We start from the raw sequence: 27,128 nt of genomic DNA on the forward strand, positions 1-27,128 counted from the left end.
GATCATAAACCCCTTTATTCCAAATATTCAAAACTGACCTGAATATATTATGCTCAAGAGTCAAGATAATGTAAGTAGAGCCGTTTATAATAAGTTGTGTGTTAAAGATATATTTTTATAGGTATATTCTGATATAAACTTTAGATAGAAAACAAACTGCTTACATGATATGTTCAAGATAATGTAAATAGAGCCGTTTATATTTTAAATTCGTTATTTGTAATATTTTTTTGGTGTGTTCTGTAATAGTTGTCCAAAAACGCGTTTGTCATTTCCACATTATCATTCGACTTTCGTAGTAAAAAAAAAAAAAGATTCTAATGATGAGATCTAGTAATTTGATACATAGAATAGACCACAGGTTAAAGAGTTGGATGTTTGTAAAAACCCAATCTTTTGCGTTGTTCGTCGTTTCACACGTTGTTGTGTTAAAGTTGCGTCAAAGAGAATATAAACTTGAAACTAATGTCAAAGAATGTTTTCTACTTTTTACTGTTTTGTAGTGTATATTGGTGTTAAAGGTTAACAGTGGAATATATTTTCAGGCTTTCAGCTATCATTACTCTTTTAAATATGTTTCATAGCCATAATGAGTATTAATTTGATATTCGTTTACTGCTTTCCAGAAGAAATATCTGATTCCACTTGAACTAATCAAGAAATTAGCATGTGATGTTTTGGGTTATAGCACAATTAGCATTAGCTAGTGTAGCACCATTAATACGTGGTGGGAAGTAAACTAAGTCAAGAATTGAAGGGACATTTTATAGTATATTATTGTAATATTCTTTTTGAGGTGTGATATGTGAATTGCTTTTAGTTTTGATTTTTGTTTCAAACTCATATTGGTAAACTTGCAAAGTACAAAATCTCTTCCTCCTTACTCTTATTTTCAGCCACAGAAGTTGTTGACTTAAAATAAGAAAATAGAAATCATAAAACAAACTCTCACCCAAGCAACTTGGTCTCCCAGCTAGTCCCTATGATAGTTTTCAGAAAACTTTCTACTATTAAACAATCACTCTCAATCATTGTCGTGACTCCTCATGACCCCATTGTAATAGTACTTGCACATTAAGCATCATTGTTCTTTTTTTTTCTGGAGTCGTTGTATAATTTTTCGTCGATTATAGTAAGTCAAAAGTTGGACATTTGAGGTATCTCTGGGCTCTACATAATCTTTTGTTTCGGAAAGTGACTTTCAAGAATCAAATTGATATATCCATAAATACAAATGGGTTTGATGCTTTGATACCTTCAACATCATAATCAATTCTTATCCATATCAATAGAAGAGCCAAATTAGCTACTCTTGCCATGAACAGCAATCTGGTGAATGTCCATGTCTTTGAGCATCACAGATCGACCGCAAGAATCACATGGTGCTGTTCTTGAACCACAAGTACTCTCATGTTCTGACATTCCTCTCATCCTGTCTCTAGCATCAGCTGCAGAGTTTCCCGCTTCCACCATATCTCCGCAGAACCTACACGCGATTAAACGAAGAGGACAATCTCTTGCTTGATGTTGAACCTGCAACAAAATCACAATCTCATGTTAACTTAACCATTTTCGAGCACAACAAGGTAATGAGAACAATATATACTCACCATCTGTTCTTTCTCAAGCACTATCCCACAGCCACAAGTGAGTGGTTCATGAAAGACTTTCAAGTGTTTCTCCATCTCTGTTGGCTGCAGTGCTTGTCCACATTTTTCACAGTGCAAATGGTTTTTCGCCTCCTCAACTCTCAGAACGATTCCGCATCCCTGATGTTTACAAACAACGTTGTGTCTGCTACAGTATGCCTCGTGCAACGCTATACTCCTGCTTGGAATTGAATGCTTACAGTTCCTGCACTCTACTGTATCGACATCTGATGAAGATGATACAGCCCGTTCCCCAACCTTAGCTCCATCGATGCTTTCTTGCGTTAGTACTGAAACCTGGTACTTGACTATTCCTTTGAAGCCATATACACCAATACTGTAAGTCCCTGAGCTCAGCGCTCTCTCCTTTGATCCCAAGATCAAGGTCTTTGAACCCACATCATGTGAAGACCACTCGTGTTGATGTAGAGAAGGGAATAAAACTGGGTGTTTTGATACATACAGATCAGTATCCGCTCCATCCTTTTCCACATCTAGCTTTACAATAACTTTAATGTTTCCTGCCAATAATTTTTCTACAGTAGCCTCATCAATCGCAAACTTATAGTAATCATATTGTCCTTCTTCCACTGTTCCTGATTCAGATTTTCCAAACTGAAGCGGCCTTAACACACGCTGATTCGGTTGATCTGAAACTATATCCGGACTAACTATATCAACCTCAATGTCAGTCTCCAGAACTGAAATGCTTGATGCTGGCTTTAACTCGAGAACCTGAAGCTTGTAAGAGACCTGTCCATAGTTTACAGAGAGAACATCATCAATAGAAAGTGTAGCATGTTGGCGAAGAATGGTTTCAAGGATAGCTTTATGGTTAGGCAAATCCGAGAAACCAAGGTTGTCCGGTTGAAGCTTCGCGTAACTGCCTTTAGGTAGCCGGATATAACGTATATCCACCAAAGGAACATCGACTGGATCATGTGATGAGAACAAGTTGCTCCACACGTGAGGAGGAAGCCCAACAGTACCATCCTCAGCAGTAAACTCAAGAACACCAGAGTGTGTTGTCTTTTTATTATCTGAGTGGTCAGCTACAGAGAGCTCAAAGTACAAAGGACCTTTATCGAAAGCTCCTTGATCAGATAGCTCTGTAAAACACGATGGTGGTAGTTTAATCTTATCCCCATTTCCTTGAAAAGGAACAGCTTGAAAGACTCGTTCAAACACTATCCCATCTCCAGAGATTAAACTTTCTTGCATATGTTGATCAGCCTAAACACAGTACAAGAAAAGCAAAAGGATCAAAGAGAGCCTACCCAATGTCATATGCATCAAAATCTACAATTAATTACAGAAATGAACCAAAACCCATTTGCTAACAAAATACGAATCAGGTGAAGTAGATTAGAATCACACTAGTCTAAGATTAGTACCACCAACTCGAGATGGGATCGAACAAGAAACTATTACAGAAACCTAATTTTTTACCCAAAAACGTAGGGAGAAACTAAAATTCCCAAAATCGAGAAACTGAAAAGTCGTAGTAAGAGTAGAGATAGAGACCTTAATCTGGGCTTCAATGGCGTCAAGTCTTTTAGCTCTCTGAGAAGCTTCAATAGCTTCGCGTTGCCTAATCGCAGCTTCCTTAGCTTTCTTCTCTCGATCGAGCTTCAGTTTAGCCCTTTGTTTCCTCTCTCTCTGCTCTCTTTCAAGCTTCTCCTTCGCCGATCGAAGCTCGAAATCCATTTTTTCTTCTTCTGAGGATTCGAAATCTCAAGGTAGAAGAAGAAACAACCACAACAAAAAAAAGAGAGGAACTTTGTGATTTTTCTCTTGTTTCTTCAAGAAAAAGCCAGAGTCGTGTTTTTTTATAAGGCCTTTTTTAAGTCAAATAAAGTATCTGGAAGGATCTGGGCCTTTCTTAAAGCCCAAACAAGATGGTACAAAGTCAGGTATGCAATAAAAATATAGAATCAATTATGAGAAAACCATTTTTTGGAGTGGTTATTGTGGATTTTACCACTTTTTGAATAGTTTGTGGATTTTACCACTTTTAAGGTTACAAAAATTTGATTAAACATGTGTTTTATTTGTTATGTTTGGGTTTAGTCGGTTCTATTTGTTCTTAGTGTTTAGTATTTGGTATTAAGTACATATTGTATTTTGAAAAAAACTGAAAATACTTATTTTTTTTCTTCTCAAAAGTGGTAAAATCCGTAAACTTTTCGAAAAATGGTATATCCAAAATATTTTTTCAAAAAGTGGTATTTTTAACAAGTATCCCAAAAATATATGATTTATATTGTTGAACATGTTGTGGTTTGTATATATTTGGATTAATCCTTATTTTCTTTTCATCATTTTTATTAATCCTTATTAAACTACTTACTAACTAAGATTAAAAATTATTATATTAGTAGTTATAAGTTTAAAAATACTTAATACATGTAGGGGTGAATACTTGTATTCACATACTCTCCTCCCAGCCAATCCGAATCTTCTATTTAATATTTCATTTAAAAAATTAATCATAACTATATTAAAAAGCAAAACAAATTAAGAAAATAAATTATGTATTCTTTTGATTAAGAAAAGTTAAATATTGGCTTGATTTAGATTTTACAATTAAACGAGGTTATATATCAGTTTGAGTTTATAAATGAGAATTAGGATATAGATTTTACAATTACAATTAGTACAAAATTATATGTCGGTTTGGATTTATAAATGAGGTAATTAGGATTTTGATTTTTTTACAATTTAAATAAAATTATAAGTCGGTTGGGTTTACAAATGAGGTGGTTATGGTTTATATTTTATAATTAAAAAAAAATTATACGTTGATTTTATTTTACAAATGAGGTGGTTATGGTTTAGATTTTACAATTAGAACAAAATTATATGTCGGTTTGAATTTACAAATGAGGTGGTTATGGTTTAGATTTTATAACTAGAATAAAATTATATATCGGTTTGGTTTATAAAAAGCGGTTTAAGTTTTTATTTTACAATAATGTATAAAAATTTGGTTTTCTTATTTTATAAAAAAGTGAATAAAGAGGTTCACTCGAATCCGACTCAAATCCAAACATGTAGGACTAGTGTTTAGTTCTTACTCTCGAATCTAATTCAAATATTACTTTCGGTAGTATAACTATATATATATGTAGAATTAGTGTTAGTTCTTTCTGTCTACAAATTCTTGATATAGATTTTTATGTCCACACTGTCATCTGATTTTAGATCACATGATTTAGACACTCCAAATTTGTGTGACCAATGCCGTGGACTCATAGTATTTATATTTCTTCAACAGCCAAAGCCTAAAGGTGATATAACGTTCAAGGTATTTTTCCATTTTCAGTTAGCTTTTTTTTTTTTTTTTTTTTTTTTTTTTTTTTTGTTGTTGCCAAAATTGACTACTTTCATGATTTTAATTATCATTTCCAAACATATTTAGAGCTTTGCCGAAATTTATGAAAAATGTGTCCACAATATCCATGCATACACCCCAATAGACCAATCATAAAAGGATAGAAGTGAGGATCATCTATCATGGTTTACTTTTCAATGTCTCTCAAACGAGAGACGTCTTTTTCCATCTCTCTTATTTTTCATTTTTCTATATTTAATAGTAAGAGACACTTTGAAAGACTATTGATGTTGATGCTCTGAGGCTATAGATTATGAAGCTGTTGAATAAATATTCAATTGCTTAGTAAATATAATGACATTGTTGAATAATATGAAAATACATATAAACTAAGTAACACTAATTTTACATATATAGTTATACTTATACTACGAAAACTTTGATCTGAATTAGATTGATTCAACGTGTGGATAAGAAACAAATAAGATCAATGTTGTTACATGGCAAACTGTGATTGGAGAAAAATGTTGAGCGAACGTGAACGGTGAACCATTGTAAATAGTCAAGGTATAGCGTGAACTTTATGTAGCGGGTCATCTGAAAGAGAAGGTTGATGACATGCACTATAACCGCATTATTGACTTGTGAGCTTCTTGCCAAAAAAATATAAAAGTTTGTTGACTCTGTATTACTGTATACATAGTGCCTTTTAGAGAGAAAAAGGGTGAGATCAAAACATCCACACGTTTCACAAAAGCACAGTGGACACTTGACAAATACTAAAGATAGAGAAAATACAGATATATATCAATCGTGAAATCTACACCAGAGAACGATGAGGGTTGACTGAAGTCGATGAGAGATACCGCCACTTTCTTTACCCGTGGAGACACATTGATCCATTCAGTGCAGGCTTAAACATATTATATGTCCTGGGCAAACTAAAAAAAAATACCTTTTAACCTATAGAAAAATTTACTGATTTTTTGTATAGGTCTTTTTGGTTCATATAATTTTTTTGTGCCCCTTTCTAGTTTACAATTTTTTTTATGCCCCTTTATAGTGTACAATTTTTTTTTGTGCCCCTTAAAACTTAAAAAGTTTTTTTTGTGCCTCTTTAACTTACAATTTTTTTTTTTGTGCCATTTTTCTTATACGTATATACCCCTTTAATCAATGTATCCGGAGCGGTCACACTGCCCGCCCTGCTAGTTAAGCCGGCACTGGATCCATCCATCCATGTCTTGAATTATTATTAATGAGTCCAAAAAAATTAAATACAGATGAAAGATAAAAAAATACTCCATCTGTCTCACAAAGATTGAAGTTTTAGGGAATTTTCTTTGTCTCACAAAGATTGATGTTTTGAATATTTTTAATAAATTTTTGTTTTAATGATTACTGATGTTGTAAAGTGTATGGAGTGTAAAAGTGGGAAAATGGAAAAGTGAGAAAGTATTAGAAAAGTATTAGAAAAAATAATCATATATTCTCTATGTCTTAATATGTGTGTAAAATACTAAACTTCAATCTTTGTGAGACAGAGGGAGTAAAAAATAAAAATAGGGTCGTGTCCTTATAAAACACAAAGTAGAGAGATGATGCTCAAATCACACAACTGCTAACCAAACATAAATATGGAAATGATATTAGTCTCTTTGTGCTTAGCCACCTTCTTGTCCCTTCTCTTCTTAAAACCACTCCTTAAACGTATTACCACCACGAAACGTAAGTTACCACCGTCTCCATGGTGGTCGCTTCCAGTGATCGGAAACCTCCACCAGCTCGGTCCCAACACTCACCGCTCTCTCCATTCTCTCAGCCTCCGTTATGGACCACTCATGCTCCTTCATTTAGGCCGTGTCCCTGTTCTCGTGGTTTCTTGTCCAGAAGTTACTCATGACATCGTGAAAACACACGACCTCAAATTTGCAGACCGCCAGGATTCAAAAGCTATTGACATATATATGAAAGGTGGGCGTGGTATAATCTTTGCCCCGTCCGGAGAAGATTGGAAGAACATGAAGGTCCTTTTTTCCTGAATAAATTATTCCGTATAGACTATCAGAGTATATATATGTTATTATTTTATATGATCGGTCTCCAATTTGAAAATGCAGGATTCATCATAGAAATTAAGTTAGACTAGCCTGCCAACCATAATTTATACTATTAGGTTTTGTGATAAGTTTATATGAGCTTTAGTTTGATGTATTTTTGGGAACTAGTACTCCATCCATTGCAAAATAACAGTCTATTACTCTGTTTAATTTTATTTCACAACATTTGAATATATAAATATGATATTTGAAATAAAACAGAGGGGATAGTATTTAGTTTGTGTATATTTTATCTACATATATGAATTTATTGTGAAAATTTCCAATAAGTTAAATGGTTGTTTTTTTAATAAAAGAAGTGCTTCGTATGTTACACGTAGTTGTATCTTTACAATTGGATATATTATATATATACTATATCAACTTGCGATACTTGCAGAGTCTGTGCATGATGCATCTGTTCAACAACAAAATGGTTCGGTCCTTTGAGAAGCTAAGAGAAGAAGAGATAAAAGTATTGACAAAGAAGCTAGAAGAAGCATGTTCATCTTCTTCATCAGTAAATCTAAGGAAACTACTTATGACTCTTACCAACGATATCATGTGCAGAATCATCTTGGGAAGAAAATACAACAGCCAGGAAGGTGGAATTGATATCAAGAACTTAGTAGTGACATTACATGAGTGCTTTGGCAAATTCTTTGTCGGAGATTTTATTCCCAGCTTGGCATGGATAGACAGGATCAGTGGCGTAGATGATAAAATGGAAGACATAAATAATAAGTTAAATGGATTTTTAGACAGCGTGGTGCAAGAACATGCCGATCGCGAAGAGCCATCAGATTTTGTTGATATGTTGCTATCGATTCAAAAAGATCAAACCAAACGATTTGGACTTGACAGAGGTGACATAATACTCATCCTCAAGGTAACCCCACCCATTCCTTTTGTTTTGCATATTTTCATGAAAAATGAATTTGCAGTACATATATAATGTCAATTTTAAAAAAATAAAAAATAAATAAGTTAAAGTTTTGGTAAAACAAACATTTATTTTTTCATGTAGAAACACATACATATCTGACTGATTTTAAGCAACATTAGAACTCTGATATAGTCTCCATTGTATACGCTTTCGTTGATAGTAGATGAAATCTAGAGGAATCAATATATACAAAGTGTATAAATTAGTATAATACACATGAATGTGTTTGATCTATTGAAAACTAGACTTGATTTGGATCAAGGTAATTATGACATAGGTCACTGATCCATAAAAACCTCGTAAAAGAGTTTGGACTAAACCCAAATTGTTACGTATGCTAAACAAATTAGTGTTCTTTGGTCTTTCAGGATATGTTTTTTGCAGGAACATTAACAAATTCCTCAGTACTAGAATGGACAATGGCAGAACTTATGAGGCATCCAGAGTGTATGAAGAAACTTCAAGATGAGATTAATACAGTGTCGGCGCATAACTCAAATGTAACGGAGAAAGAAGTTGAAAAAATGGACTATTTACAATGTGTGATCAAGGAGGGGCTACGGCTGCATCCCGCTGCTCCATTATTGTCAAGGATATCTACTGAAGACATCCAATTAAAGGGATATGATATTGCTGCAGGGACAATGGTAAATATCATATATATATATATATATATTTTTTGAAATACAATAAGACTAATAACATAGTATGTAGTAATATACTTGGCTTGGAACACAGGTTCTAATCAATGCTTCATCAATTCTTCGAAACCCTACTATATGGGGACATGATGCAGAGGAATTTAAACCGGAGAGGCATTTTGGTTCGAATTCGGACTTTATTGGTAATGATTCAAAGTTCCTTCCATTTGGAGCGGGAAGAAGAGTTTGCCCCGGACTGGGATTTTCTATTGTCTTGTCCAAATTAACACTAGCCAACCTTGTGAAACGGTTCAACTGGAGAGTCACGGTCGGACCAGGGGAAGATGATAAGCCTGATCTAGCTGAAGCCTCGTCTGGTATTGATGTTCGCCGAAAGTTTCCTCTCATTGTCTTTCCATCACTTGTGCACGCATGAAGGTATTAATACATCTTGACTTGATGATAAGATACGTTTACTTAACGTGTCCAGTTCACTAGCTTGTCGCATGATGATGAGTGTGAGCTTTGCTTTTATATGTTCCTTTATAACGTAGTACTTTACTATTGGTGGTCAGACTCTACATACTTCTTAATTAAGTAAACTTAATTATTCGTGACATTCTCTCCCACCCAACAATGTGATTCCTCAAGCTCGTACGCTTGTGTCATTGTGGGATAACTCTTACCCCCACTTGATTCGATGACTCAGCACCTCGCCTTCATCTCTGTGGAATCAGGGTTCTATCGCTGACCAAGTTTCTTAAAAAAACTCCACCATATACCCATCCGGACCAGGCGACTTATTCATAGGCAACGAGAAAATTAATTGCTTCGCCTCTGATAATGTAACTGCATAAATAAGATGCTCTTACTGCTGAACAGAGCATCTAAATTGCAATAACTCTTGCAAATTAAAGCGATATATACCGGTAAAATCTTCAGGCCTTTGCGTGAGCAGATCCGAGAAAAAGTGAACAGCCTCATCCGTAATGTGTTTATAGTTATAGCTTAGTCTTGATCAAATGAGTCTGAATCATTAGTTTTGTCACTTGGAAATGTGTTCGATGAGATTTCTGAAAAATTCTTAGCATCCTTTTTCAATGGAAAAATAATAGTTAGGATGTTAGGTGGTTAGGTTTGAAAATTAATGCATTTTAGTCGATCCGTCTTAATAAAAAAATATTTAGTTTGGTGTGCTTAATTTGCTTATATATACTATTTATTCAAGTTGATTCAAATACAAAGATGTATAAATCAATTTTTGATACAATATTTATATATATAACTTAATGGTCTCCAAAAAAGGTAGAAAAATTGGCGATAGCATCTTTGGCAGCGCAATTACGAGCAGTTTCTTTTTTGATACGATGTTCTCCACGTCCAAGCAATTTATCCTGAATATAGAAAGAATATTCTTTATTTTCTTGCCAAGTGTCTTTGGCTTCCAACTTCAAGTTCCTCTTCTGACACATCTCATAGAGTTCTGTCACTGGGTGGATCTCCAATTTGTCCAAGTGTATTATTGGTTCGAGCAATGGTTTTATCACCTATATATCCAAAAATTCATCGAATTAATCGGTTAACCCAACTCTAGTAGATATGTAATTACAACATAATGTGTATGTTAATTACTACCTTCCATACGGTTTCGATAGAGTTGCAGTCCATGAAAAGAGCTCCAATTGTAGATTCTACGATGTTTGCTAGAGATTTAGGAACTTTCACAAGACCACGCGAGTGTAATGTTGGATGTTTCTCTATCGCTTCCACAAATTCTAGTATCTGCATGCATTAATCCGATAGATAACACAAACCAATATGAATAAATTGTAAACTATATATAACATAATAATTCAAAGAAGTAAAAGAAAGACTATTTTGAGTTTTTTTTGACATAGTAGAGAAATGTAACAGGATCAGAAATTAATTGAATTTGATATTAATAAAAGTCATATATATTGACATATATAAGACAATTTGTCTTGCCTATAAACAAAAGTAACGTGAGCTTCTATGAAATGTTTTATCCCTTTTCATATTTTTGTTTACTCATTCAATCAACCATATTGTACTTAGACATGATCGAAGATAATAAATGGAAAGTTAGATGATTTTACAAATTAAGGCTTTTAAAGATGATATTGACTAGGGTTTTAAGAAAGTAACTTACTTGGTTATCAAGCAAAGGTTTCTTATGACGGAGGCAGCGATGGAGATTGTGTTTTACAGCGACTCGGGCCAATTTCTCGGTGTCAACGTTGACGGCTCGGAGATTGGTCAGCGAACCAGGTGACTCTCTAGGGTATAAATTAAAAATATATATCGTTACAATCGTGTTTAGGATCGTATCTCCTATAAATTCTAGGCGTTCATTGGAAAAATCTTCGTCGCAACTAGTGTCGGTGAAAGCTTCTAACAACAAACTCTTGTCTTTGAACTTGTAATTTAAGATCTTCTCCACCATCTCCAGAGGCTGGTCTGGATCGGTTGAGGTTAGGGGTCCTGATCCGTTGGTTTTGGTGTTGTCTAAGCTGATCAAGTTCGACTGTAATGATTCAACGTCTGCGTTTGAGACTTGCGATTCCATAGGGACAAGAGAGGAGGAAGGATATGTCTTTTTCTAAGTTTCTGCTGTGTTAATTTGTCTCTTGTGCTTCTTGGTCTCCGGTTATGATATTGTTTTTATACACGTCTTCTTTACTATATTTGCTATGATTTTTTTTTTTTTTAATATTGTTATAGTTGTCATTATTTTATTGTGAGGAAAATCAAAATCATTGAATTTATTTCAGTTATTAAATATAGAAGATTCTCATTAATTTTAAAAATTATTTTTATGATTGTTTAGACTTAAAGCAAGAATAGGTCATATTCACACCAGATTTTTGACTAATTAATTACATATCTTATATAATAAAGCTTGGTTTCTTGAAACTCATTTTTAATGACAAGTGGCATTCTATTTTTTTGACATGCGTCATTTTTCACTCTATTTTTTTTGATATGTGTCAGTTTTTCTAAAATTTAAATATATTATTTTTATAAGATTTAATTATATTTTTATACTAAAAAATAAATTTTCAATATCTATTTAGGAATTATATATTTTCTAATGAGGTAAAATATTTTCTAATATTTAGTTCAAATTTTTTGTATTAATTCTTAAATAACTTCAAACTCATTTTCTAATAAGCTGGCAAGTGTCACTCTATTATTTTGACATGTGTTATTCTTCTAAAATTTTAATTCATTATTTTCATAAGATTTAATTAAAATTTGTACTAAAATATAACCTATAATTTTTCAATACCCATTTAGTAATTAATTTTTTTTTCTAATGAGGTATCATTTATCAATATTTTATATAGTTACCATAATATTATTAATATTGTAAGATATTTTCCAATATTTAGTTCACAATTGTTTACATCATATTATCAATTCATTTTATTTTGAAATAAGATCAATTAATTTCAATATAAAATAATATAAAGATATGAAAATATGAAATTATAATATTTCTTTGTTGTTAAATATTTTCCAATGTTTAGTTCACAATTTTTTACGTCATATTATCAATTCGTTTTATTTTAAAATAATTTAAAGATATAAAATATGATATTTTTTTTCTTTTTTTGAAAATATCATTTTTTGGTATGACCAATTTATTTATTAGATAAATTAAAATAATTTCAAGACATGAAAATAGAATTGCCATAATATGAATTTTTAAGATCCATGATGTATTCAGTCGGTGCTGTTTTTTGTATTAATTCTTAAATAACTTCAATATTTAATAATAATCGTAATAATAACTTTTTGTGTATTAATTTTCTAAAATGTAACTTCCACGATACACTTTAATGTATTAATTGCAATACAATTTATATTTTACAATAAAATAAAAAAATCACAATCAAAATTTATGGTATATTTATTATTAGAAATGTAACCATAAGTCCCATGATGTTTGAAAAAGAAACTGAAAAACTTTAATGATACTACTGAAGTATTATTGCATAAACAAAACTTAAAAAAAAAAAAAACAATTTTCTCTATAAATATCAAGGCAAAGTGGTGATCAAACATCATATTATCACCTCATATAATTTTATAAATTTTATAATATGAAATTTTATAATTTAATTTAAAATTTGGAACATATGCAGAAATAAACATTTCTAAGACTCATTTTTGAACAAAGTATGTGTATCTTCTTTACATTCAGTTTCTACTTCTTCTTCATGGTTTGAAGTTAGGAAATGTTCTTTAACATGTCTATTTTATTAAATTTCTAAAAATTATATTAGTCTTTGAGTAGTCAACCAAATGATGGACATAAAACCAAAATATTCATTAGATACATATGATATTTCCAGGTTGGTGCTGCTTCAAATCACTATCATCTTTTATTTTGATGTACGTTACTTTTTCTTGTATCTTCCATTAGTTTAGAATTTTAATATAAATACATTACTCATTTATGTACATGTACATTTGGCTTTGCAAATCTAAAAAATCATAATGTACTTTTGCTCTTCAAAAAACAAAAAAATTATGTAATAAACAGTAAACTAGGGTGAGTGTAAGAAGAAGCTCTACTAAATATGTGAATCCACGTCATTGTATTGGTCATCATAATTTGATAAGTTCATCATCTCCATCCATCTCCATCAAGAACCTAAGCCGAGTGTTTATCTTTTACTTTTTTTTTTTTTGATAACTCAGGATAAATCCCCAGGCCTATGGAGGGGCCCGAGACTAATCCCTGGTGGATGTGCAGAACACGGATAGACTCTCTCTCCAGATATTCAAATGGGCCGTAAGCAAGGACCCATATCCATGTGGCCACATAGTAAATGAGTAGCAATTCCGCATCTGGGGAGAATTGATCCCTGGCCCATATCCGTGGCCACATAGTAAATGTAACTTCCACTTTTTGTGTATTAATTTTCTAAAATGTAATTTTCTAGTATATTATATATTTCCTTTGTAAGACACTTATAAAAATTAAATACCCTTTTAGGTTTTTGTGTTGATATTATATATAATACTAGATAAGAACCCGCCCGATGTGCGAGTTTAAAATTTTGTAAATAAAATTAAATTTAATAAAAAATATTAAAACTTATTGTTGTTTATAATTTTTTTTTTTCTATAATACACTGATTTATATTTATTTACAAATTTTCTATGTATGTTACCAGTCAAAGTGTATATTTTATATCTAGGTATACTGTATGTTACAAATATTTTATTTACCACCACCTAGAAAATGTCTATATGAACAAATTAAGCCAACTATTATATGTCTCTTTACTTTCACTTTTGCATAGTTTCTTTAATCACTAAAATTGTTGGCTCAAAAAATATTTCGAATAAAAAATAAATTACATCACAATAGTGTATGACCAACCATGCAGAGAACCTCGGTTCTGTCCTCTTCCCTTATAGAGAGAATCTTGCGTCTAACCTGCTCTACCATGGAGAGAACCTTGGCTCCACCTTTATCCCTTGGAGAGATAGCCTTGCGTGCAACCTCCCCCACCTTCCTCTCTTAGGAGAGATAACCTTGCCCCCAACCTCATCCATCATAGAGAGAACATTGGCTCTGCCCTCCTCCTGTGTGGAGAGAACATGTTCACGTCTTTTAGCTATCTCAAAGTGGCTTGTTCCAGCAACTAATGAAATTAAAGACACTTTCCCAACATCACAAAATATTTTGATAGTAACTAATGTTAAATTTCCCAATATATTCGTGGAAGTTTTTTTGACCCACCATGATATAGCCTCTGTCTCTGAGCTCCTACGGATCTATCAACAACGATTTTTATTTTTACAATCTATCTATGTTTGTTGTAAGCTTGTGTTTGATTAGCCTATTTTATCCAACTATTAGGTTGATTGATGATCTTTTCCTCTTTATCTCCTTTTCGGATTGAACGAATGGTAACAATTATGTTTGCACAGAAAAAAGTTTATGACCAACCAATAAGGTTGAAAAATCAGAAGAATATTAATTTGATATAATTAAAGAAGAAAAAATCTTAGGTTCACCCCTAGCGGTGAACGTTCCTCTTAATTAACCAATCAGAATACAATAATATGACATGTCATATCATATTTAAATAAAAAATCAAAATTAAAATAAAAAGACAAAACAAATTAAGGAAACAAGTTATGTAGATCTTTTATTAAGGAAATTATGTCGGTTTGGTTTTATAAAAGAAGATTAGAGTTTAAATATATGTCGGTTTGATTTTATAAAAGAATGGTTAGGATTTAGATTTTATAATTAAATGAAATTATATGTCGGATTGGGTTTATAAAATAATAGTTAGGGTTTAGATTTTACAATTAAACAAAATTATATGTCAGTTTGGGTTTATAAAAGAGTGGTTAGAATTTAGATTTTACAATTAAACAAAATTATATGTCGGTTTGGATTTATAAAAGAGTGTTTAGGGTTTAGAGTTTACAATTAAACGAAATTATATGTCGGTTTAGGTTTACGAAAGAGTGTTTAAGGTTTATATTTTATAATTAAACAAAACTATATGTTGGTTTGGGTTTATAAAAAATGGTTAGAGTTTAGATGTGATAATTAAAAATTGTAATATAATATTAGAATTAACAATTTTAAAATTGATTGATCTACAGAAGTTGTTTCCTTAATTATGTTTTGTTTCCTTAATTTAAAGGGGGTGAATACTTGTTAAGTTCGGGAAGCTTTAAATACTTGTTTATCGACCCTACAAATTCTATATGATATTTCCACGTGTTTTGTCCGCGCACAGTTCTGAAAATCACTTCCTGAAAAGTTACCCATCCTGAAACTACTCCAGCTTGAGCATGCTTAACTCTGGAGATCTCTTAGGATCCATGATCAAAAAGATAAGTGAAATTTTGGTGACGTAGGTGGCCAAAACATTTCTTTCAAACATATCGGCAAACCGTGGTATCACAATCTCTGACTTCCTATGGATCTATCAACAATAATTTATGTTTTTCTGTCTACCTATATATATTTGTCGTAAGCTTGTGTTTGATTACCCTATTTTATCTAACCATTAGGTTGATGATCTTCTACTCCTTATCTCTCTTTGGGATTGAACGAATGGTAACAATTATGTTTGCACAGAAAGGGTCTATGATCAACCAATCAAGGTTGAAAAATTAGAGGAAAATTAATTTGACATAAATATAGAAATAATAGAATATTATAAGCAAGATAATATATGAATCTCAAATAATTTATAAGTGAAAAGATAAATTAAATAAAACAATCTAATAAAAAATTCATTAAGTGAAGTGACCTTAGTGCAGTGGCAGGAGGTAAGTCCAATTGTAGAAGGCACTATCACACCAGGGATCGAATCCTGCTCTCTACGAATATAGGGATTTGGCTAATGGGCCGGCCAGTTGTGGCCCAATGGTTGACAAAAAAACTACATTAAATTTAAAATACAGTATTCAAAAAAGATGATGCATATATTAATCATTTTTTTGGGTCAACATATCAATCTTACATATTCCAAACTGAAAAAGGAGAAAGTAAGAGAAGATTTTGGTCTAAAAAATTAAGAAAAATTTACCTTTTCATCAATATTTTTGAATAAATTATTTATAAAATTTAGAAATTAGAATTAACTGTATATTTTTCTTAATCCCATTTCTATTTTTTCGTAGAATGAATAGCTTCAAATTAAAAATAAATATTATAATTTCGAATTTTATGAAATATATATATATATATATAATCTCCTTATAATTATCTAAAAAAACTTTGTATTTTTATTATAAATTCTGTAATTTTTGATAATTATCTTCTTACATTATTAATATTTTTAAAACAAAATATTTTAAATCAAATTTCTTCTATTAAATATTACCTTTTTACACATGTCAAAATCTGAGCTTGATAACTTGACACATGTCAAAATCTTGTTAATGACTAATTTTCAAAATCCAACTTTATATAATAAGATTATCTTGTATATCTAAACAAAATTTTATATTTACAGTCCAATTGTTTGAACTGAAAATTATTAAGTTGAGAAAATAAATTCCTAAGATTTATAAATAACAAAGGGTATAATATAATAAATTTAATACAGAAACTCCCATTTGGATTTTGGCGTAAATGTTCTAAAGTTGACTTGCATAAAATCTTGCCAAAAAAATCCTTATATTATCCGACCACCGATGCCAACAACAAAAAATGAAAAACCGAATATAGTTTTTATATGAAAATAAAAGTAAAAAGAAAACTGACATAATTCTTTTTGGACTTTAGCTCATTCTATACAAATATAACATTTATTCCAATGCAAATGGGTTCATTTACAAATCTTTAAAGGAATAAAAATTCTATACAGAAACTATGAAGAGATGACTTTGTTTTTCTAAAATATGAAGGGGCTTGGTTGTTGAGTGACGATGAAACTGAACACAGATCACTCGTTGTCTAAGAACAAAGACTAATGGATTCATCGCTATAGCGACTTGTCTTTGCTTAAATAAAACAGCATTAGGTAACAACCCGCACTATGTGCGGGATAAATAGATTTAGAGAAAATTATTATAAGTAAAATTATTATCTTAGAACCAAAGAATCAATATCTGTTTGTATTAAACATAATATATAACTAATGTTTTTTATTTATTTATTTATTTATTTAAAGCTGTGTTTTATTGTATAAAAATATGTTTTACCCGTGAAATCTTTGAATGTTTAAGAGGTTTTATGGTAGAGAAAGTATTAATAAAATATTACTTTTTATTGTAATGTCTTTGTGTGGTTTAAAAATAAAATTCATATCTTCTTATGTTTTATCTTGTAATCACAACAATTTTGCATATTTCTTATGTAACCATAACAACATATACTAAATTACTCTATAGTTTAATTGTTTAATTTTATTATATGTTAGTAACAATCAGATTCTAAACTAAATTACTTTGTGTGTTTTAAAAATCGAATTTATATTTATGATTTATCGAGTAACTATAACAATTTTGCATAATCTACTAATCATTTATTTTAAAAATATATTATGATTTTTTTTGGTTACTAAGTTTATTTATAATGATAAGGGTTGCTGAAAAAAAAAATGATAAGGGTTATTGTCTCATTCTTTTTTAATAGCACACTAGGTTTGGACTCGCACGTACGTGCGGGGTTAATTTCAAAAGCTAAATCTATTTTAAATTTGTAATAATTGTATAATGTATTTTATTAACATTCATAATTCAAAGTCATATTAGTTTAGTATTCGATTTGTTTTTAACTCAGTTAAAAAAAAAATATAATAATAATAATTTGATTTGTTTTTTTATCATTAATGACATTTTTAAAAATAAGAAAAAGAAAACCTTTCCCATCCTGATATACCATTTTTTCATCTAATAATCGTAGTTTTAATAATAATTTACTCATTTGAGAGTATATATTTTAGTCTAACAAATAAAGAAATATGTAAGAGATTCAGATCCGCGTATAGGTACAAAGTTTTATAAAACATTCATAACCTGAACTTATATCAATTGGGTATTTTGTTTGCTTTTGGTTGGGTTTCAGTGTAGTTTATTAATGTTTCAATACTAAAAGTCAGAACAAACCAATAGTTGGATGAGCTGAAAAAAAAAAAAAAAAAAACCAATAGTTGGATGCAATCATGTTTAAAGTGTCCGTGTTAAACAAATACAAAATTTTTGGGATGAGCATAATTCTCGTTTCGTTCTATCATGTACCTATTTTGGTGTACACCGTTGACAAATTTCCATCGTATTAGGAAATGTATTACCAATACAGGAAAACCCCGATATGGGACATATGTTGTATTTCGATTGGAAAGAGTACATGACGGACAAAAAAACACAAATCTTGAATGAGACAAAATCAAATATAATTAATAATATATCTTTCTACTATAGAATAAAAATAAGAAAAATGAATTTACTTCTTTGTTCTTGTTATTTTAAATTTACGGCCTACCAAATATGTTTAACCAAATGAAACCCAATTACCAAATCCCCTGGCCAAGCCCAATAAATTAAAGGAACCAACAAAAAAAAAAGGTCAGCTTTTGCAACAGACATTGACTCTCCGACCAAAAACAAAAAAAGAATATTGGAAAAGGGAAAGTGTTGAAGAGACGATTTCTTTAACCTTCCTCGACCACATCAAACATCTAAAATCTAAATTCATCAGAAATTAATCGAAGCGAGTGAGTACAACACCTTCTGTGTTACTCTCGGATTAATAATTATTCATTCATATTTATCTAAGTTTTGTTTTCTACATCCTTATTTTGCAGATGGATTTCTAGGGTTTTTGCAAGCAATCGAAACGGCTTCAATTGCTATCAATCCATATCAAAAGAGAGATTAGTGTCGCGATTCATGACACTTGAAAGCTGAAGCAGGTTATCCTTGTATTTGAAGTATTTATATCTGAAAATTAAATCTGTGGAAGACCTGAATCAGCTCTACGTTCATGACTTATGCAGATTCATTTCATGTTTTTTTTTTTTTTGCAAGCATTCAAGTGTGTTCAACTTGAGTCTCTTGGATTGGTAACGATCCGCAGCAAAATTTGGCTTTTGTCTCTTACATCATAACGAAGTCCCTCCCAAATCAACATGTGCATTGCCAAAGATAAGCTAACTTATGCTACTGCCTAAAAATGGTAATTATTCTTTTATAGTTGTTTAGAAATGAGAAAATTTGACAATAACGATGAAGGTTATAATTTATGAACACCATTAACGAATATATGTAATAGGAAGAACGAAATCAGCCTTTTACATCCTTAGGCTACTCATTCTTAATATTCACATGCGTAATTTTCCCATCATTCGTCTTCTCAAGGACTATTGGAGCAATGTATTCCTTCATTGTAAAAGAAGTTCAGCTAATTAGGGTAGCCTACAAAATTAAGAGTATTGGTATTAGACAATCCATATCTAGCATTTCATATCCAGGAGATTACCATTATCACATTACTAACAACTATATATATATAATTACTTATATAGATTTTTAACACAAATCTCGATCAAGTCTCATTTTTCATCAGCTTATATTGATAAGTATTTAGTTTATTTCAGGATAGAACTTACAGATTCATGAGCCAATAGTGACTTGGTTTCTCGGCCTTGTTGATGTTCTCAAGGTATGTGAAACCTGTAACTTTCTATGAAACTTCCTGAGTGAATCCATCATTGGCGGCCTTCTATACTTATAAGGTGAGTTTAAGAATTGTATTGTAGGTTTTTGATGTGTTTGGTTGTATCAGACGTCTAGTTTGGTATTTATATAAGTAATGGAGGAGAAATTGTAGAGGAGATGTTTAGGGGTTTGATTGTTCTATTTTTCAGTTTAAGTTTTTCGGAAAGTGAAAGATTTGGTTAGTTTTGGAAATGCTTTTGATTTGAGATGTTATTGTGGAGGATGTTTAGGGATTTGATTGTTCTATTTTTTTTTTGAAATTTGGATGAAAGATTGATTACATGATTGTGTGCGAGTAAATAGCTAATTTTGAAAGAGTCTTGATATGGTTGGTTCCTAATTCTCCGTAATACAATATTTATTGTGATCTATTAACATATTGATTTCCCTAATTATTGTATTTGTTCACAGGTAGCTGTAGAGGAATCTGTTTGGAAATGATTGTATCATAAACATGATCCGAATAGAGTAATACCACACATCTAAAGATCCGCGTGTTTCTACTCAATTAGATTACCTCTTTGCCCCCAAATATTTTTTTCCTTGTTCTTTATTTTTTTATTTCGTAAGGGCATTGTATGGTATATTAGTTTTATTGTTTTTTTTTATCCTAAGTGTGCTTCCCTTTTAATAGTATAGATAGATTAATATACAATTAGAACGTATATTCCTATTCGGTTATCAATATTTCCATTTTTAATGAATAATCACACTAAATGTTGAGATTAGTTAGTTTACATACTTAGATATATAAATAATCACACATCATGATATCCCCTAATTTATTGTCATTTTTATATTTATTTATGAATATATATAAATCTATATTTATTGGGAATTAAGTTTCTTTTAATGAGTTGGAGATAATTCAGAAGATACTTCTTTTTATAATCAATTATAATACTAACATAAAAATATCATTTTGTTTTTATATGATTTTGTTAATAAGTTATATGTTCTTTATTTTTATTAACTTTCTATTAATTGATATGTTTTTATAGATCTTTTAGAATATTTTATTTATATTGATTTTAAGAAATCAATATTTATATTAATTTTAAGAAATTAATATAATTTTGACTTGTATATTTGTAAGTAAATTTTAGTGAAATTTTGCCTTACTATTAAATTTGTGTGAGAAATGATAACATACCTAATTATTATTTTAAAAATAAATACAATGGCATATAGCTGTAATTAATTAGAAAATTTAAGAATATTTTGCTAAAAAGTGTCCTGAGCTCTCTGGCGGTGACACATCAGCTTTTTCTCAAATGTGCTTCTCTATTAATATACAGGGGATTTTGACTTGTATATTTGTAATTAAGTTTTAGTGAAATTTTGCCTTACTATTAAATTTGTGTGAGAAATAATAACATATCTATAATTATTATTTTTAAAATAAATACAATGACATAGAGCTGTAATTAATTAGAAAATTTAAGGGTATTTTTCTAAAAAGTGTCATGAGCTCTCTGGCGGCGACACATCAGCTTTTTCTCAAATATGCTTCTCTATTAATATATAAACATCAGCTTTTTCTCATATGTGCTTCTCTATTAATACATAGGGGATTTGTGTGAGAAATGATAACATATCTAATTATTATTTTTAAAATAAATACAATGACATAGAGCTGTAATTAATTAGAAAATTTAAGGATATTTTGCTAAAAAGTATCATGAGCTCTCTGGCGACGACACATCAGCTTTTTCTCAAATGTGTTTCTCTATTAATATATATAGGGGATATAAAGCTAATTGCATGTGAAGCTAATTAATTGCATATAAAGCATGGTAATTACGATAAAAGAATCATTGTTTTGTCACGTCCATCTCTAGAAACTTTTTTTTGGGTTTAATGTTACATCTCCAGAAACTTGTTAAAAAGAAGATCGCATTATATAATTTACGTATACATTTTGTTGAGTGGTGGAGACAAAGTTCAATATAACAGATATATGAAGTATCTAAGTAAATAGAAATGTATGATCTATTGTGAACGCATGGTTAATGCTGTACTTGTATGTTCTATTATTTGAACGCAGGGTTGATGCTGCAAATGTATGTTCGAGTCTGTGAACGTACATATGGTTATCTAAGAACGTTTTATTAAAGGAGATTTTCGGCTCATGCTTGCTTTGCTTGTCGTAGGGGTTTTCTTTATTTATATTCTTTGTAGCGGTTTCCTATGAGTATCGAAGATAGAAAGCAGTACAACGAGAGATTGAGAGATCATATCCCGAATATATTTGATTTGAGTGAAATCTGCAGCGCCATGATTTGGACATATCTCTCACATTGAGGGTGAACCACTGTAAATCTAGTATACCATTTTTATCTCTTTTGTTTTTATTTGTGATCTTGAAGTTAAATTAGATACGTATTTCCTGACATATTCAATAATTTTTACATTTTTTTCTGTTACTTTCTTTAATATATTTGATATTAGAACAAATATATAATCGATACTGTGTGAATGAAAAACAGATACTAACTCGAAGATACATAAATAAAATACATATTAAGAAAATTTCGGAAAAACCTGGTAAATGAAGTGATAAACGATTCCGAAGATTCCAAAGCTATTAAGATGTATGTTTAACTTCCCACTTCCACAAAAGGAATTTTTTTTTGTTAGAATTATAAATATTTTATTTAAAATGGAAATGAAAAGGAGTTACATGAAGTAAATCACACTATTTGGTCCCATGAGAAAAAAGAAAGATGTAAGAACATAGACGCAATTAAAGACCATTCATTCCATCGACATTAACAAAAATAAATGACATTTCGAAGTCAATGAAGTGATAAACGATTCCGAAGATTCTCCGGCCTAGAAGACATCCCAAGGAAGAAGATACGCGAAGGCAAACAGCGATGGTACCGATTCATCGATAACCACAGACACAGTGATTAGAAACCTTTACCCGCTAGGCCCGAGAAACTAATCCACCCACGTCATGTGAGATCGGCTCTTCAAAACTAATCCATGAACTCTCTCAGAGTCGAACAACACGAACCAAAGGAAACAGTAACGATAGCTCACTCTAGTCTCTAACATCCTCTTTCTCCGAAGTCGGCTAGCATAGAGCAAAATATTCAACACAAAACAACAAACGCTAAACATTCCGATCCAACCACCAGGTTAAGCTAATCCACAAACCAAAGAGGATGTTAGAGACTAGAGAGGCAGCAACTTAAGAACACAATAGAACCAAGACTTTACAAACGCCACGGCAGTCCGAGAGAGGAGAAGACTCCTCAACGGTGTCATCACTAGTCGGTGTCAAATGCTGGAAAATTGATCACATATCACATGGTGCTAATTAAATACTCCCTCCATTTCAAAATATAAGATGTTTTGGAGAAGTTTGTTGTTTCATAATATAGGATGCTTTCAAATTTCAATGCAACTTTTAGATTAGTTTAGTATTTTATATTATGCAGTATTGTTTCTGATTGGTTGAACTTGTTAAAAGTAAAGACTTCTTAATTTGCGTGCTTTGCTTAAAACATCCTATATTTTGAAACGGAGGGAGTATGACTTAGAGAAGAGCTTCAAGTTCTGAGTGTAGACGAGAAAGAGGAGAAAGATTTTGACTTTTGCTTCTTGCTCCTATTAGTACCATTCTGCTTTCCATCCATAGCACCCAAATTTTAAACGAAACCTATAGTTACAAACTTACAATACAAAACCTGTATATAGTAGTTACATACAACCAAAACACCTGCAACCTAAATATTTCATAATTAAATCTAAAACTATAACTAACACCAAATGCCCATATGACTAATTGTTGTAAATCCTACACACCAAAACGTAAGGAAATAAGTGAACAAAATTGTGTATTTCTCAAACTCCAAAACTTACTCTAAATATAAGAGTAGTTAGGAATCCAACAAAGAGTGGTAATAATGAAGATGAAGTATTTATGAAACTAGTACAAGAGTATCTTCCAAAATTTGGGGCGTGCTCTGTAGAATGAATGCTATATGTGTAAATGAGCGGGCCTCTAAAAATTTTAATCATTTGGTACTCTTTTGAATGAATATATTAATATTTAATATTCACATAGAACGTATATAGAGCAGTTCTCACAAAATATATATATATATATATATATATATATATATATATATATATATATATAACATATGATAATATACATGACAGGAATAAAAAAATAAAATTATATCGTATTTTGTACATGTCTACAACGAAAACTAACATATACCAGAAAATAATATTGTATTTTCTGACAGCAAGATTATATATAAATCTGTATATAAACTCCAATTCAAAGGTAAGTATGTTAATGTAGAAAAACATGTTATTGGGAGAAATCAACAGTCTCAACTCAGAATAGCAAAAATTTAATCTTGCCCTCATGACTCAAAAATCCCTTATATATATATATATATATAAGAGTTATGTTATATATATATGAGTTATGTTGCTTTCGAGACTTCATTAAAAGATAAAAAATCTCTTCTTAGAGTCTTGATGAAATAGTATAGTTTGGTGTGCTTATACCATTTAATTTCGACATTGCTAGGTTCATTCATAAGAACAATGAAAGGAGTACTTTATTTAAGTTGATTCAAATACAAAGACAATACAATGTCACCTGTAGAAATTAAAATTTTGATGCAAATCCTCACAACATCCTGTCGAGAACTTTTTTAAAGGTCTTCGAAAAACTTAGAGAAATTCTCGACAGCATTTTGTGCAGCGCGATTACGAGCAGTTTCTTTTTTTTCTGGATATAGCCCACATCCGACCAACTTATCCTCAATAAGGAAACAATATTTTCCATTGATTTCCCAGGTGTCTTTGGACGTCAGTTTCAAGTTCTTCTTCTGGCACATCTCATTGAGTTCTGTCATTGGATGGTTCTTGAAATTTTCTAAAAGTATTATTGGCTCCATAAATGGTTTTATCACCTATATATTTAGTTTTTCAACACAAAAAAAAAATATGTATAGATCAATCGATGACCTAAATATATTATGTATGTATAGTTACTTTAAGTTACCTTCCAGACGGTTTTGATGCACTCGCAGTCCATGAAGAGAGCTCCAATGGTAGACTCTACTATGTTTGATAGAGATTTAGGTACTTTCAAAAGACCATGCGAATGTAATGGATGTTCTTTTTTTGCTTCCACAAATTCCATTATCTGCATATATATATATAGTTATATATGTACATCTCATTAATATAGTTCACATATAACACACAGCTAGCCAATACAAATGTTTTTATTTATGAAAAATGTTAATATAGGGCAAGGTGTATCAAATAAAGAAAACATTCATTGGCAGAAATTAACAAAATATAGGATGGAATTGAAATAGAGAATTTAGGGGAGGGGGGGAACACAAGTTGACAACAAAAAGTTTCATTTTTTCTTTTTTCTTTTATTGAATCATTTAATCAACCAGATTGCAATAAGACATGATCGACGATAATGAATGGGACTTTAGTAGATTAAACACTGTTAGTTACTAGGAAATTAAAAGAAGATAAATGACTAGCTAGGGTTTAAAGAAGGGTAACTTACCTGCTCCAGAAACAAGGGTTTCTTATGACGGAGGTAGCGATAGAGTTCGTGTTTGACAGCGACCCTAGCCAATTTCTCGCTGTCTACGTTGACCGCTCGGAGCTTGGTCAAAACACCAGGTGATTGTTTAGGGTAGAGTTTAATAAACTCAAAGATTATGGCCGTATCTAGGACCGAATCTCCTAAAAGCTCTAGGAGTTCGTACGAATCGCACTCCTCATCAACGTAAGTAGCGTCTGTGAACGCTTGCAGCAACAAATTCTTGTTTTTGAACTTGTAATTTAAGTTCTTCTCCAACAATTCGATATCCAAAGGCTCGTCCGCCGGATCAGTTGATCCCTTGGCTTCGGTGTTGTTATCTTCATTACCTTCGAAGCTGGTCAAATTATCCAACTCATGTGGCTGCGGGAAGGATTCAGCAACTGCGTTTGTGAGTTGCGACTCCATAGAGAGAAGAGGGTGTGTTTGAGGAGAGAAAGAGAGAGAAAGAGAGGGGATATGTCTCTTTGCTATGTTTCTATTGTGCTTGTCTGTTGTTCTTCTTAAGCCTTGATTATGAGTCTCTTATACACAGACTTCTTTGATACATTTGTCAAGCTATCTTCAAAATAGTTATAGTTGTATTATTTCTATTGTGACTAAGCAAAATCATTTTTCAATATTTTGATGAATTAAATATAGTAGATTTTCATTCATTTCTAAATTATTATGATTCTTACCCAAAAAAAAAATATTATGATTGTTAAAATTTAGAGAAATAATAGGTCATCATAACCAAAAGATTTTGACTAATTGATTACATATACATCATATATTTTCTTTGTATGACACTAATAATGATTAAATACCGTTTTAGGTTATATTAAATTGTACTTTTCAACTAGAATTTATTTTAAAAATCTAAATTTATTGTTTGCAGAAAATGAATTACCAAATTTTATTATATCCAAAACAAAAAGGATATCTATAATAACTAGAAATAAAACGAAAATTCTCTCATACATGTTTGCATTTATATTTTTTTTCTTTTTCGAAGTGGACTTCCATAAGTTTTTTCTAAAAACGTATTTATTTTAACGGAACAACGATACTAATAAAAACCGGAAAACATGTAAAAGAAAGACGATATAGTAATCTTAGATATTATTATAAATTAAACTAGATTAGGACCCGTGGTAAACCGCAGAGCAAAAATTTATTTATAACTAAAATATTTAAATTATAAGTTGTATTTGTTTGTTAAATATGTTATAATTATATAATAATTGTTAAATAAACCATATAATACCGCAATATAATTTATTTTTTACATAATATTTATTTAATCAATTTAATTAGATATGTCTATTCTTTGATACTAAAATAATAAAATGATGTTTTACCTGTGTAACAGCGAATTAATGATATTTTTTAATTTATATAAATATCTATAAAACCCGTCCCGCTATATAACCCCATCCCGAGATATTTTAACTCACACTATATCATCTTAATTTTTAATACTTACTGTGTATCTACGGTATAATATTTTTCATATTTAACTTTTAAAAAGTTTTAAATATTTTCATATTTAATCTTTTAAAAATCTTTAAATTAAAGAACCGAAATAAACCAAATAAAAGTTTTTAAACTTTGAATGCCTGATAAATCAAAGTTTCTAC

At 30.8% G+C, this 27,128-nt stretch overlaps 4 protein-coding genes and 1 long non-coding RNA gene across 14 annotated transcripts; 2 read left to right on the top strand and 3 right to left on the bottom strand.

Annotated features, from left to right (window-relative positions):
- Positions 1 to 1,180: 1,180 nt before the first annotated feature.
- On the bottom strand, positions 1,181 to 3,476 carry LOC104732107 (uncharacterized). The gene is made up of 3 exons (XM_010451639.2): positions 3,174 to 3,476; positions 1,611 to 2,882; positions 1,181 to 1,533 (listed from the first exon to the last, which is right to left on the bottom strand). The coding sequence occupies exons 1-3, from the start codon at positions 3,354 to 3,356 to the stop codon at positions 1,303 to 1,305; spliced, it is 1,686 nt and encodes a 561-aa protein (XP_010449941.2). The 5' UTR covers positions 3,357 to 3,476; the 3' UTR covers positions 1,181 to 1,302.
- Positions 3,477 to 6,518: 3,042 nt separating this feature from the next.
- LOC104732108 (cytochrome P450 71A27) lies at positions 6,519 to 9,286 on the top strand. Of its 3 annotated transcripts, none has more exons than XM_087478609.1 (4): positions 6,519 to 7,010; positions 7,483 to 7,971; positions 8,397 to 8,675; positions 8,767 to 9,286. In XM_087478609.1, exons 1-4 carry the CDS (start codon positions 6,621 to 6,623, stop codon positions 9,103 to 9,105), a joined length of 1,497 nt encoding a protein of 498 aa, XP_087334735.1. In that variant the 5' UTR covers positions 6,519 to 6,620; the 3' UTR covers positions 9,106 to 9,286. The 3 variants fall into 3 exon arrangements, with proteins under 3 accessions (XP_087334735.1, XP_087334737.1, XP_087334736.1); XM_087478611.1 differs by having other exon boundaries at positions 6,591 to 7,010; positions 7,653 to 7,971; XM_087478610.1 differs by having other exon boundaries at positions 6,621 to 7,010; positions 8,825 to 9,286.
- Positions 9,287 to 9,856: 570 nt separating this feature from the next.
- Positions 9,857 to 11,380, bottom strand: LOC147930681 (ribonuclease 3-like protein 3). The gene is made up of 3 exons (XM_087478612.1): positions 10,840 to 11,380; positions 10,305 to 10,451; positions 9,857 to 10,216 (listed from the first exon to the last, which is right to left on the bottom strand). Exons 1-3 carry the CDS (start codon positions 11,254 to 11,256, stop codon positions 9,956 to 9,958), a joined length of 825 nt encoding a protein of 274 aa, XP_087334738.1. The 5' UTR covers positions 11,257 to 11,380; the 3' UTR covers positions 9,857 to 9,955.
- A 7,383-nt stretch (positions 11,381 to 18,763) lies between these two features.
- On the top strand, positions 18,764 to 20,629 carry LOC147930682 (uncharacterized). 8 transcript variants are annotated; one of them, XR_015574372.1, is made up of 5 exons: positions 18,764 to 18,898; positions 18,989 to 19,096; positions 19,212 to 19,359; positions 19,846 to 19,918; positions 20,313 to 20,629. It is a non-coding gene; the product is annotated as an uncharacterized LOC147930682 (long non-coding RNA). The 8 variants fall into 8 exon arrangements; XR_015574368.1 differs by having other exon boundaries at positions 18,989 to 19,359; positions 19,771 to 19,918; XR_015574365.1 differs by having other exon boundaries at positions 18,989 to 19,359; positions 19,781 to 19,918.
- A 3,842-nt stretch (positions 20,630 to 24,471) lies between these two features.
- Positions 24,472 to 26,000, bottom strand: LOC104733627 (ribonuclease 3-like protein 3). The gene is made up of 3 exons (XM_010453196.3): positions 25,468 to 26,000; positions 24,940 to 25,083; positions 24,472 to 24,847 (listed from the first exon to the last, which is right to left on the bottom strand). The coding sequence occupies exons 1-3, from the start codon at positions 25,912 to 25,914 to the stop codon at positions 24,587 to 24,589; spliced, it is 852 nt and encodes a 283-aa protein (XP_010451498.2). The 5' UTR covers positions 25,915 to 26,000; the 3' UTR covers positions 24,472 to 24,586.
- Between the last annotated feature and the right edge of the window lie 1,128 nt (positions 26,001 to 27,128).

Source organism: Camelina sativa, chromosome 12 (genome assembly GCF_030686135.1).
Source record: "Camelina sativa cultivar CO46 ecotype springtype chromosome 12, ASM3068613v1".
NCBI classification, from domain to species: Eukaryota; Viridiplantae; Streptophyta; class Magnoliopsida; order Brassicales; family Brassicaceae; genus Camelina; species Camelina sativa.